The sequence below is a fragment of the Mirounga angustirostris genome, unplaced genomic scaffold, assembly GCF_029215605.1.
Source record: "Mirounga angustirostris isolate CCGP_5_RB_7025 unplaced genomic scaffold, mMirAng1.0.hap1 SCAF_9, whole genome shotgun sequence".
NCBI classification, from domain to species: domain Eukaryota; kingdom Metazoa; phylum Chordata; class Mammalia; order Carnivora; family Phocidae; genus Mirounga; species Mirounga angustirostris.
Window position 1 is genome coordinate 116,850,286 of NW_026991717.1, and position 12,054 is coordinate 116,862,339.

At 43.4% G+C, this 12,054-nt stretch overlaps 1 protein-coding gene across 17 annotated transcripts in view; it reads right to left on the reverse strand.

Moving 5' to 3' along the window:
* Positions 1 to 1,454: 1,454 nt before the first annotated feature.
* ENTPD5 (ectonucleoside triphosphate diphosphohydrolase 5 (inactive)) overlaps positions 1,455 to 12,054 on the reverse strand; it is a 39,299-nt gene continuing 28,699 nt past the window's right edge. For all 17 annotated transcript variants that reach the window (XM_064571326.1, XM_045901211.3, XM_064571324.1 and 14 more), the window contains 10 exons: positions 11,417 to 11,492; positions 10,454 to 10,489; positions 10,035 to 10,123; positions 9,664 to 9,743; positions 8,754 to 8,815; positions 7,629 to 7,730; positions 6,366 to 6,506; positions 5,608 to 5,664; positions 4,506 to 4,621; positions 1,455 to 1,910 (listed from right to left, as the gene is read on the reverse strand). In XM_064571326.1, the coding sequence (XP_064427396.1) occupies positions 1,824 to 1,910; positions 4,506 to 4,621; positions 5,608 to 5,664; positions 6,366 to 6,506; positions 7,629 to 7,730; positions 8,754 to 8,815; positions 9,664 to 9,743; positions 10,035 to 10,123; positions 10,454 to 10,489; positions 11,417 to 11,492 (846 nt within the window). In that variant the 3' untranslated portion in view covers positions 1,455 to 1,823. The remainder of the gene's footprint in view (positions 1,911 to 4,505; positions 4,622 to 5,607; positions 5,665 to 6,365; positions 6,507 to 7,628; positions 7,731 to 8,753; positions 8,816 to 9,663; positions 9,744 to 10,034; positions 10,124 to 10,453; positions 10,490 to 11,416; positions 11,493 to 12,054) is intronic.

The window sequence follows — 12,054 nt, forward strand, 5'->3', positions numbered from 1 at the left end:
GTGCCAGGTATATTAGCATCTTTTTTGAAAGAATCTACTGTGAAGGCTACAAGTTTGGGGGGCTATAAACTGTTGGGAAGAAGCTGGAGGCAAGGAGCCAAGGCAAAAGAGCCAGACTATAGAAAGATCTTTCAAGTCCAACAGCACTCGAGTGGGTAGACAAGCAGCAGATAATGTCATGTAAAAAAAAAAATACAAGACAATGGGGTGCCTGGGTGACTCAGTCATTCAGCATCTGTCTTTGAATCAGGTCATGATCCCAGGGTCCTGGGATCGAGCCCCGCATCGGGCTCCCTGCTCATCGAGAATCCTGCTTCTCCCTCTCCCACTCGCCCTGCTTGTGTTCCTTCTCTCGCTGTGTCTCTCTCTGTCAAATAAATAAATAAAATCTTAAAAAAAAATACAAGATAATGACTTTTAGGGGAAATAATTCACAAAAATCAAGAGCTCTGAGCATCAAACTCAGAAAGAGAATCCACTGTACTGATGGGGGCCCAAATGCCCAACCAAATCAAATGTTAGGTACCACCAAGAAGGATCTCAGAAACTGTGGAACTAGGCAAATAATTTAGAGAAAGTTAGCTAAAATGATCAGGGCCAGGGCAAGAAGAGATATCGCTAAAAAACAGAGAATAAAAGGGCAAAATGAAAGGAGCTGTGACCAAAATCTAGAGGCCAGGGTATATGTATTTCTTAGAAATACAAAGAAAATGGGGCGCCTGGGTGGCTCAGTTGGTTAAGCGGCTGCCTTCGGCTCAGGTCATGATCCCAGAGTCCTGGGATCGAGCCCCACATCGGGCTCCCTGCTCCTTGGAGAGCCTGCTTCTCCCTCTCCCTCTGCCTGCCTCTCTGCCTACTTGTGCTCTCTCTCTGTCAAATAAATAAATAAAATCTTAAAAAAAAAAAAGAAAAAGAAAGAAATACAAAGAAAACATGTTTAGGATGAGAAATTAAACACATTAGCCTGGGAGGAGGTACGGGCACTGAACACACACACATTCCTGTAAAGTTGGATATGTTAGTTAATCCCAGGGTTGTCTGATTAAAAGTTGATTAAAGAAGGTGGTCTATTCAAGGGAGCCACACCCTCCCAAACTTTGTCCCTAGAGACTGGCTGTCCTCCGTTTTTAAGCTGGGGTCTGCACAGCTAGGAACTGCTCTCCATCTTGCCAAGATTTAGGATGGCTCTCAGCTGGCTGACTGGAACTGGCATGAAGCAGGATCACATAATTTCAGATACATTACCTTTTTTCCCCCCTTGAGTTACACATGAAAAAAGCAAAACCAGGTATTTTTTTTCTTCTCTTTTTTAGGGGAGGTGGAAGTAAGGGTGGGACATGGCAATGTGTAGGGAGGAGAAAAATACTGGTGTTGATAGCTCACAGGATTGCAATCAGTGGGCTTAGTTTAACATGTAAAAGGAAAATAGTATGTTCAAAGGAATGAGGCACTCAAAGAATTGAAATGAGATTTTTCTTTGGTTCCCAGGGACCTGTCCCTGGGCTCTCCAAGGTTAGGTTCCAAAGCTATTCCTTTTGGCTCTGTGACACATGAAGAATCTCAAAGATTTAGACTCTGGCGCCAGCTGTGCAAGCAGAGTGGTTAGGTCACTAGTTCACATTAGATGTATAAAATTAATTAGACCCAAATCTCTAGACTCAAGGGCAAGACCTGTGTCCAAAAGCCCGTTCTACTTGACGAATCCAGCTGCTGGCTTCAGTCCAGGCTATCCTCAGACCAGCTCAGAACATGACTGAGTCCTTTCTCCTTCTATTTTTCAAAAGGTTGTTGGAGAATGCAGTCCGCAGAAGGAGGGCCTGGCCTCAGTGGGAGATGCCCAGAGACTGCAGCAGGTGAAAGGTGGCCCCCAAGGCCCAGCCTGTCTCTATGTTGTTCACTTTCTTTGAGAGCTGTTGAGAAAAAAAATAAAAGCTCACATTGTCATCAATTTTCAACTCTAGCAAGCATGACAGAGGCAGAGAGTATCTACAAAGATCATCCACATGGCCAAACCAAGGTAAAATTTGGGGTAGCCAGTCTTGGGAGGCTTCCCACTACCCCTTCTGTAACAGTTTCCCTCCTGTCGTAGCTTACACCTGCTAATCTGGCCTCTGAATCTTCTGGCCCAGGAAGTGGTCTCACCCAGGCCTTCTAGACAGAGGCTTCTGAATTCTTTCCCTAATCCCGGAACTAAATACACGAGGAGTTGGGAATAGATTTAGGGGTAGCAAAGAACATACTAAAGTTCTCAATTCATACTCTGTAAACAACCAAAACTTCTTAAGCACTAATTAATAACCAATCAAGGCATTTAAGGCCTTCTAGACAGGTTGCGCCTCAATTAGTTCAGTAACTTCGGGCAAGTGTTTAGACCTGTTTCCTCCACTACATAACAAACGGATTAGGTCAGTATTTATCAAATTGTTTTCTTTAGACTCTTAGGAGTTCTTGGAAGTGCTTCGAAGGAGAAAGGGAGGCCAAATGCTAAAGGGGTTCCAGGCCCCCTTCCTCTGCTTCCACCAGACAGCTCCACTTTGATCAGCTTTACCGGCCTTCTGTGTAAGCTTCTGTTGAACAGCGATGCTACCACTGATCACACCACACACACGAGTCTGGAAACCAGTGGACTGGATTTAGTCTTTCTTTCTAGAACTACTTTCTTATGATACAATACTTCTGCGGTGACCTGATGAAATCTACGCTAGGCACTGTGCCAAAAACTGGGAAGAATGGCATGTGAGCGTCACCTTGAGATTTAGTCTGTGGCACGTGAGTCCAACTGGGAGTGCCACCCCCACTCCCAAATGCTCCTCTGCCCTCGGGACTGGGCTCACAGCCTGAGGTAAAGAAGTTGAAGTGAAGTGACCTCTGAGCCAGGGAACTGCCTGTCACTGAATTTAATTCTGCTACCATTGAAATGATAAAGATGAAAAGGACACCAGCACTGGAAATGGCAGAAAACGGTCTTTAAATGACGTGGTTACTGTTGATCCTTAAGTAGAGGAAGTAAACTTTGTATGTATTAAGGACTTAGGATGACCTTTCTTATCCACAGATCTATCCCCAACTGGTGTGAAATGCCTACACTAATAATGCCAAGATTAAGAAGTTACTATGTGCCAGGCATTGTGCTTTACGTACAGTATCTCAATTTTCCTAACAGCCCTATGAAATAGGTACGCTAAAGATCCCTAAGTTTGGACGAGAAACCTCAGAGTTAGAGGAAGTAAGTCATTTAAGGTTACAGAGCTGGTAAGCTCGGAGACTCAGAACGTGAACCCAGATGTGATGGACAATGGAGCCGTCCTTTAAATATATGTGATACTGAGTCTACTGGCAAGTGATTCCTTGTTAAGCACCTTAAATGCCGATATTCTTGTCAGACAAACGCGTTAAATCCAAATTTAGTGGATTTAACGCAAAGTTTATGAGTTTACAAAATCTGTGCAACACAAGAAAGGAAGCAATGTAAACTCATCTGGAAGTGGGGAAACAGGAAGGGGAAGCGGCATGAGCAAGGGCACTTCAGAAACAAAGTAGAGTCTACCTACTTGAGCCCAGAGTTCAAAATCGCCTGTGCCATACTTGTGTTTGTCACATCTCCTCTAAGAGACTATATGCTATTTGAGGATAAGACTGTATCTTCATTATCTTTGTAACCATAATGTACAGTTCTCCAATTGTGGTACAGAAGACAACAAAGTAAATGGGCTGGACGAAACATAAAAGATGTGTTTAGAATAGATAAATAATTTCCTACAGATAAAGTGGAGCCTGCATGTGCTGAAACAGATGGACAGAGCAGGAAGACAAAGAGGGACCCAAGATTCAAGGGACAGTAAATATGTGAGACACATATAAAATACATAAGACATACTACAAATACACAAGGCATTCAACACTACTGAGAACTTGAATAAGCCACTCACTGGTGACACCCTTTTGTCCTCTGCCAAATAAAACCATCTAATGGGCTAATGAGTGAATGCTACCAGCCAGTGTACCTGCCCCTGTGCCTCTCTAAATTGAGCAAATTTGTCTGATGGCCACAGGCACCTTCTGTCCCTGTACCCCCTTGATCAGCTCTAGTACTTATAACCATACTATCAGCAGCAGAGAGAGAGGCAGGACATATGAACCCAGGATTTTGGAAGTATGGCACTTCCAACCTGCCTGCACCCTATCCTATGTGTTCCTAACCCATTTCTTCCCTTTGCTTCTTGCCCTGAGTTTTGAACTTGCTTTAATAAACCATGTGACTTGGACACCTTGATTTGGGATATAAGCCTTTCTGCTCTGTGACCCCTGGGATAGCGTGCCTGGGAATATACTTAGAAGCTACCATTGCATCAAGCTCATTTCCCACATTCATGGTGTCTTACACAGCGCTTTGCCCACATCCCTAATAAAAACCCCGCATAATTCCACCTGCAGCCACTCTGATTACTACACAAGTGCTTTTCCTAATTCCCAAAGAAGTGGACTGTTTTGTGATTCTCTCTTACCTGTAAGATAGTACTGTCTGCAAAGCCAAAGCCGTCCTTCAACAGGGCTGTGATGTAACTGAGATCCATGCACAGGAAAGGACTGCCTGAGGTGAAGTTTTCCAAGTTATCACACACTGAAAGGGAGGGAGAGTGAAGAGTGGAATCCAAGTTTGCAGCCAACTGGCAGGTATATGATTTCCTCTAATTATAGACTCAGGATAAGCAAAGCAGAATTCTCCATGTGGTTGATGCCGGGGAGTCATGAAGACTAGAACTGGATAAAGAAGACGTGGTGTGTGTGTATGTATACATAATGTACATTATACACACATTGTATAATATGTAATATACATTATATATTATGTATACACACATCTTCTATACATATGTATACATAATACACACACACACTGGAATACTACTCAGCCATAAAAAAGAATGGTATCTTGTCACTTGTTATGATGTGGAAGGATCTAGAGGGTGTTATGCTAAGTGAAGTTCAGTCAGACAGAGAAAGACAACTACCATATGATTTCACTTATACGTAGAACCCTCCCCCCAAAACAAAACAAATGAACAAAGAAAAAACCAGACTCTTAAATAGAACAACTGGTGGTTGCCAGAGTGGAGATGGGTAGGGGGATGGGAAAAATAGGTGAAGGAAATTAAGAGGTACAAACTTTCAGCTGTAAAATAAATAAGTCACAGAGATGGAAAGTACAGCATAGGGAATATAGTCAGTAACACTGTAATAATATTGTATGGCGAAAGATAGTGACTATATTATCATGCCAAATACCGGATAATGTATAGTCAAATCTATATGTTGTACACCTAAAACTGATATAACACTGTATGTCAATTATACTTCAATAGAAAAAAAAAAGGAAGGAAGAAAGAAATGTAGAAAGAAGAAAAGATTTTCACCATCTCCCCAAAGCCTCTTGTATTCCCATGGATTTCTATGCCACTTAATGCTTTTAATTCCGGGCAAAAAACAGGAAACCAGCCTTCTGAGAGGCTTTCTGCTGACTGCGGTGCTTTAGGTCACTTTTGGGTCATTGCAGTTCGCAGGCGCAGATGTATGGACTCGTCTTCACGGGCTTCCACTGGCACTTACCTTCCCTTGCTTTTCTTTCAAAATCTTCAACTTTTAAAACACCCCCTGTTTCATAATCTAAAATGAAACAGTAGCTAATGTCAAAAAGCCTTCAAGGAAACAAGGAAATTCATCTTTGTGCTATTTATAATAATGAAAAACCATAAGTAAAATTTCTAACATTACAGAATGGGCTAAACAAACATGACATAGCCATATAATATAATCTATGTAGTCTATTTTATTAATAATTATTCTATGTATATTTAACCACAATAAAAAAATTGATCTGTTAAAAAAATAGAAAATAGGAAATTAATTCATATCTCAGGCCATCACAGATCACACACATACATTCACAGCTAACAAAAAGCATTACTATTGTGATAAGGAAATAAAAGTTATCAAGGGGGAATAAGAAATTTTTGGGGGTAATAGACATATTATTTGAATTTGGTGATGGCTTAATGGGTATACACCTATGTCAAAACTTAGTAAACTGTACACTTTAAATATTCATATTTTATTTTATGTTATACCTCAATAAAAATATTAAAAAAACAGACTTCATAGGTATCTCTTTATGCCACTTTCTAGCAAAAGATTCTAAATCATATTCACCCTTCCACTGCAGCAACTGTCATCCAACAGCCAGCACTGGAGAAGAGCAGTGTGATCACTTATGACAAAGCATTTCAAATGCTCCTCTTCTCCCTTTCCCTTCCTCAGGACAGCTTTGCCCAGTTCCCTCCCCAGGCTGATTCCTGGAGTAAACTTACCAATCATGTCCGTGTCAACAGCACGATCATAATAGTAAGAGAAAGCGTAGAAGGAGCTCTTCTGGACCTCATCTGGCTGGTGAAGTTTTCCTTGGACCACCCTCAGCACTTCAGTGTAGCAGGGCTCAAAGCCCATCTCCCCTGCCATAGCAAAGGTGAGAAAAATGAAAGCTCGCTGAGGCAAGCTGTTGGGAGCCAACAAAGAAACAACAGGAGGATCAAGGAAAGCAGAATATTGAGGCTCAGGACAAAGGGCTGACAAAGATGAAAAACTTCCATAGCCCTGTCACTCTGGAGGAAAGGCACCTGCTTCCCCATGGCAGCTTCCCTCCCGAACCTGTGCTCACCAAAAATAGCCATATCCAACTCAAGCTGCTGCCTAGCCAGAAGCATCCAGAAATCTCACCGCTTCCTTCACTGGAAAAATTGAGATTTTTCCTTGATTTTTTTTTTTTAAAGATTTTATTTATTTATTTGAGAGAGAGAGAGAGCATGAGAGGGGAGAGGGTCAGAGGGAGAAGCAGACTCCCTGCCGAGCAGGGAGCCCGATGCGGGACTCGATCCCAGGACTCCAGGATCATGACCTGAGCCGAAGGCAGTCGCCCAACCAACTGAGCCACCCAGGCGCCCAAGATTTTTCCTTGATTTTAAGGTCTTTGCTTTTTATAATACCAAGATGAATTACTCCTTCTAATGTCTCAGTTTTAAATGTTACTAAAATTTAAAAAGCTAAACATTAATGGAATCTAGAGTTTCTAGACAGAGTTTCTCCTTGAGGAGGGCAGAGACCCTTAAAGCATTAGACCCAGGTTAAGAACAGGTTTCTAATGGATCCACAACACTTGGGCAGGGAAAGAGCAGGACATAGGGATGGTTGCCTTGTTCGCTGTCATTTCACATTACTCCTCTACTGCATACCAAGATCTATTTGGAATGAGTCCCTGCAAAAGACAAGCTTCTCCTGAGTCTGGAAAACATTTCCCATGGAACTTTTCCAGACTTCTACTGTAAAGGTAATTTCTTTTTTTTTTTTTTTAAGATTTTATTTATTTATTTGACAGAGAGAGACATAGCGAGAGAGGGAACACCAGGAGGGGGAGCGGGAGAGGGAGAAGCAGGCTCCCCACGGAGCAGGGAGCCTGATGCGGGGCTCAATCCCAGGACCCTGGGATCATGACCTGAGCCGAAGGCAGACGCTTAATGACTGAGCCACCCACGCGCCCCCGTAAAGGTAATTTCAACCAGTGAAAAAACATCGCTTGCCTTCTCTGTTGCCACCATACTGATATTTCACACCCCCAAAGATCCACTCCGCCTCCAACCATCTCGGTAGACAGGCACTTCGGAAAGTGTGTCCATCAGTCCCTGAAAGAAGCCAGACCAGAGAGTAAGAGGCAAGGATTTGAGAGAGGGTGTGTGCAAGAGTGAGAGACACACACACACACACGCATACACGCAAGCATGCACAAACCCATGCAAGCAAGAAGCCAGTCAAGTTAAAAGGAATTACCAAAAAGTAGGTAGTTCCATGACTTCATCCTACGACAGGAATTCTTAACTCAGGGTTCACAGATGGGCTTTGTGGGGTTGGTGAACCCTCTAAAACTACAGATAAATTTTTGTGCATCTGTGCATTTGGCAGAGGGGTCCATGGCTTTCATCACATCTCAAAGAAATCCAAAACTTACAATGGAATAAGTTCCTTCCTGCCTAAAAAAAGGGAAAAAATACTGTTCTACTTTTCTCATTGGTTGTTGTTAGGCTTAAATGAAATACATTTGAAGATGTTTTGTAAACTCTGAAATGCTATACAATCGTCATCACAATAAGAGTTTACTGTGAGCCGGGCACCGTAAAAAGTATATTAAATGCAAAATCTCATATAAGGTGAGGAAAGGGGCACAGAAAGGTTAGCTAACTTGCCCCAAATCACAAAGTGGGACTGAATCCAGTTCTGCCTGACCCCAAAAGCTGCGCTCTTAACTGCTCTACCACCTTTGAAGAGATGAATAAAGTTGCTCAGTCACTCCACCTTTGCAAGTGGACTGATGTTGCTTCCTGCACCTCCCATGAACAACTAAGGGCTTGAGCAAACTTCTGCCACATTCGCTCTTGGAGTTTTGAATTTCTGCAGCAGCCTCCTCGTCACAGGTGTTGCCCCTATATATAGACTTCATTCCAGAAATGGCTAATAATGTATACTAAGACAACAGAACACAACATAAAGTAGAAAAAGAATCTGCTATTATCATGTCCATTATACAATACATGCTTCCTAAATCAGCATAACCCTTTCCTCTACAAAATCACTGTGAAGGAAGGGGAAGGGCAAGCTGCATATGGGTGTCACTCTCACCACACCCCAACCAGCACAGGTACCAGACGAACCTTCTGTTTCCAGGGCTCCCAGGGTTGCTAGTCTTGCAGCTTTCAATCCAAATCCCAAGTAACTGTAAAACACAGGATTGACTAATTTCATGCTGGTCCTGAAGTTCTCCAGCCTAAAGCTATCTCTTTCAAAAGCAGCATGGTTTCTCTGTCTCCCACTGGAGAGGGGAAAACCTTGTTCTCTGTGACCTCTTCATCTTGTGTGGACAAGTGGTAATTTCTGCACAGTTCAGATCAAGGCCATCCAGAACTTTCCACGCCTATGATTTAAAGGCCAGAGCCAGTGACACTTTCTAGGATCCCACCTTGGGAACCATGCCCAGAAAAGCTCTCATTACTTTAGGTTCCAGCCCCACTGTGATCAAATCCAAGGATGGATTCTGAACATCTGAAAGCAAACTCAAGGAGTTGGCAGAGATCTTTGGCTGAAGATTCTTCAAGTGTCCTCTCGCTAGAGAAAACTTTTTTTTAAGTTTATTTATTTATTTATTTATTTGGGGGAAGAGAGAGAGTGGGGGGGAGAGAAAGAGAGAGAATGAGTGGGCGGGAGCGACAGAGGGAGAGGGAGAAGCAGACTCCCCTCTGAGCAGGGAGCCTGCCTGGGGCTCAATCCCAGGACCCTGGGATCATGACCTGAGCCAAAGATAGACAGTTAACTGACTGAGCCACCTAGGCACCCCTCTCTAGAGAAAACTTTGACCCTTTATTCTATACTTTTGAGGCCAAGAATGGAGAAACCTCTTGGGTCCTTGGGCTTCCGTAAGTGGCTTTGGTTTCAGTTACCAGACCTTTGGGGGTCGGCAGAGACTTTGTAAGGCTAGTCAGATACAATAACAGATGTGAAAATGCTTTGAAAAGTTAGGACAATCATGCAACATGAAATATTATTCCTCCCTGTCCCCCTCCTCACCTATGTGTATAGAGCTTATAAGTGCTGTTAAACATCTCAAATGAAGTGAGGTAGCCCTGAGGGGTTTGTTCCAGGGTTTTCTGCAAATCAGAAAAAGACTATTCAGGATCTGCAATTGTCTGAAGGTGTTAACACCACCATCCCTGTCCCTCCCCCAAAAAATCAGAGATGAAAGAGACAGACTAAGCTGCTGATCTCACAAGGCTGGAGGAATCAAAGGGACTCTGAGCAGTAGGGGGGGCGGGGCAGGGGAAGCATACCCAGTCATTAACTGTGGCGGAGCTACTGTCTGAAAATGGGGCACCACTTTCTTGGCACCATGATATGCCTGCCAAGTGGGCTGCTAACCAGCCTTCGTGTAAATAACTCACCTCAAACTGGGGTAGGAACGTAATTTGGGTGGAGGCCCCCCCCAGGTCCAGGGTCCCCACAGTCTCCTGGCTGTGGCCATGAAGCTGACCTGTGAATGAGAGCCAGCTCTGAATATCTTCTACTTCCAGGACAGCCCAACACTCCTCTGTCTGCAGTCTCTCTCCTGCTCTTGTTGTATACTGCAGGTGTTCCATATAAACACTCCACTGTTCCCCAGCCCCGGAGGCTATACGTGAGTGCTAACCTATAGGAATTCTTGTGGTAGCTGAGGCCTTGAAGACAGGGTATAAAAATTAACTTCCTATCTTTTCCTTCCCTTTTTTTTTTTTTAAACACAGTACAAGCAAAAGGATTATTTACTCTTTGACCCTGTACGAAACCCAGTTAATGTCTTAGAATAAGCTTGAGAATGTATTACCTGTCAGAAAATTCACAGTAACCCAAGCTAAGATGCCTGAAAGAGAGAGAAAAACAGGGATTACATCTCAGAGCATTTTCCCCCGATCTTCCTTGACGTCATTTTTGGTCTTTTTCTCTAAAATTTTGTGTCTAGGGGCACCTGGGTGGCTCAATCGTTAAGCGTCTGCCTTTAGCTCAGGTCGTGATCTCAGGGTCCTGGGACTGAGCCCCACATCGGGCTCCTTGCTTGGCGGGAAGCCTGCTTCTCCCTCTCCCACTCCCCTTGCTTGTGTTCCCTCTCTCGCTGTGTCTCTCTCTGTCAAATAAATAAATAAAATCTTTAAAAATAAATAAAAATAAAAATAAAATTTTGCATCGAAAACACACATTTTCCTTCTCCCTGTCCTTCCATTTCCTCTTAGCCCATCCCTCCTGGCTTATTTGCTTCTCCTTATTTAGTTCCTTTTACTTCAGCACCCCATCCCCATTCCCAATTCTTTTATTTTTTATTTTAAAGATTTTATTTATTTGACAGAGAGAGACACAGGGAGAGAGGGAACACAAGCAGGGGGAGTGGGAGAGGGAGAAGCAGGCTCCCCTCTGAGCAGGGAGCCCGACGCAGGGTTCGATCCCAGGACCCTGCGATCATGACCCGAGCCAGAGGCAGACGCTTAACGACTGAGCCACCCAGGCAAACCTTTATTTTTTTTAAAGATTTTTAAAAATTTATTTATTTGACAGAGAGAGACACAGCGAGAGAGGGAACACAAGCAGGGGGAGTGGGAGAGGGAGAAGCAGGGTTCCCGCTGAGCAGGGAGCCCAATGCAGGGCTTGATCCCAGGACCCTGGGATGATGACCCGATCCGAAGGCAGACGCTTAACGACTGAGCCACCCAGGCGCCCCTATTCCCAGTTCTTTTAATCAAATCTTTTATTAATCCTGGCCCTCTCCCCTCAGAACATGTATTAACACCTCTCCCACCTTCATAGGATCCGTCCATGATGCTAACACTGTCATCTGGTACCAGGAAAGGTGATCTCTTGAAGATTTCTCTTACCTAAAGAAAAAGGGAAAAAGTCTGGATTCCCTAAGGCAATAAAGAAGATTTCCGTATTTTGCCTATATCTTATTAAGGCTTAGAAAACTACAGTCTTCATTTCCCTAGATAAAATGTTAGCAGAATATTCCTTTTCCCTAAAAAACTAGAGAAGGAACTACACAAGCCATTACTGGTTTCTTGTAAAAACAAAAAACACAGGGATTCCTCTGACTTTAAAATAAATCTCAACCAAACTATTGAAATTTATAGGTGAACTGGACCTAGGAAAGGGCATACATTTGATCCCTTCCAGCTCAAATCAGGATCCTGTAATTTTTTTTTTTTTTTAACAGCTTATTAATCCTGCCTGGGCACGAAGCTAGGACAACCCTTTCCCACTTCATTTCTTAGATGACAAAATAAACGGATGGTAGAGAAGAGTTGGGACTGGGCAGCTCCTGAGGCTATAGAAACATCTCTTCTACTCTCACACCAAATTCTGCAGGTCTTTGCCCTTGCTCATAAAGGGGGCTCATGTCCATAGGCGGGGGTACTCTGCTGTCAGCCCCTGTTAGATTCA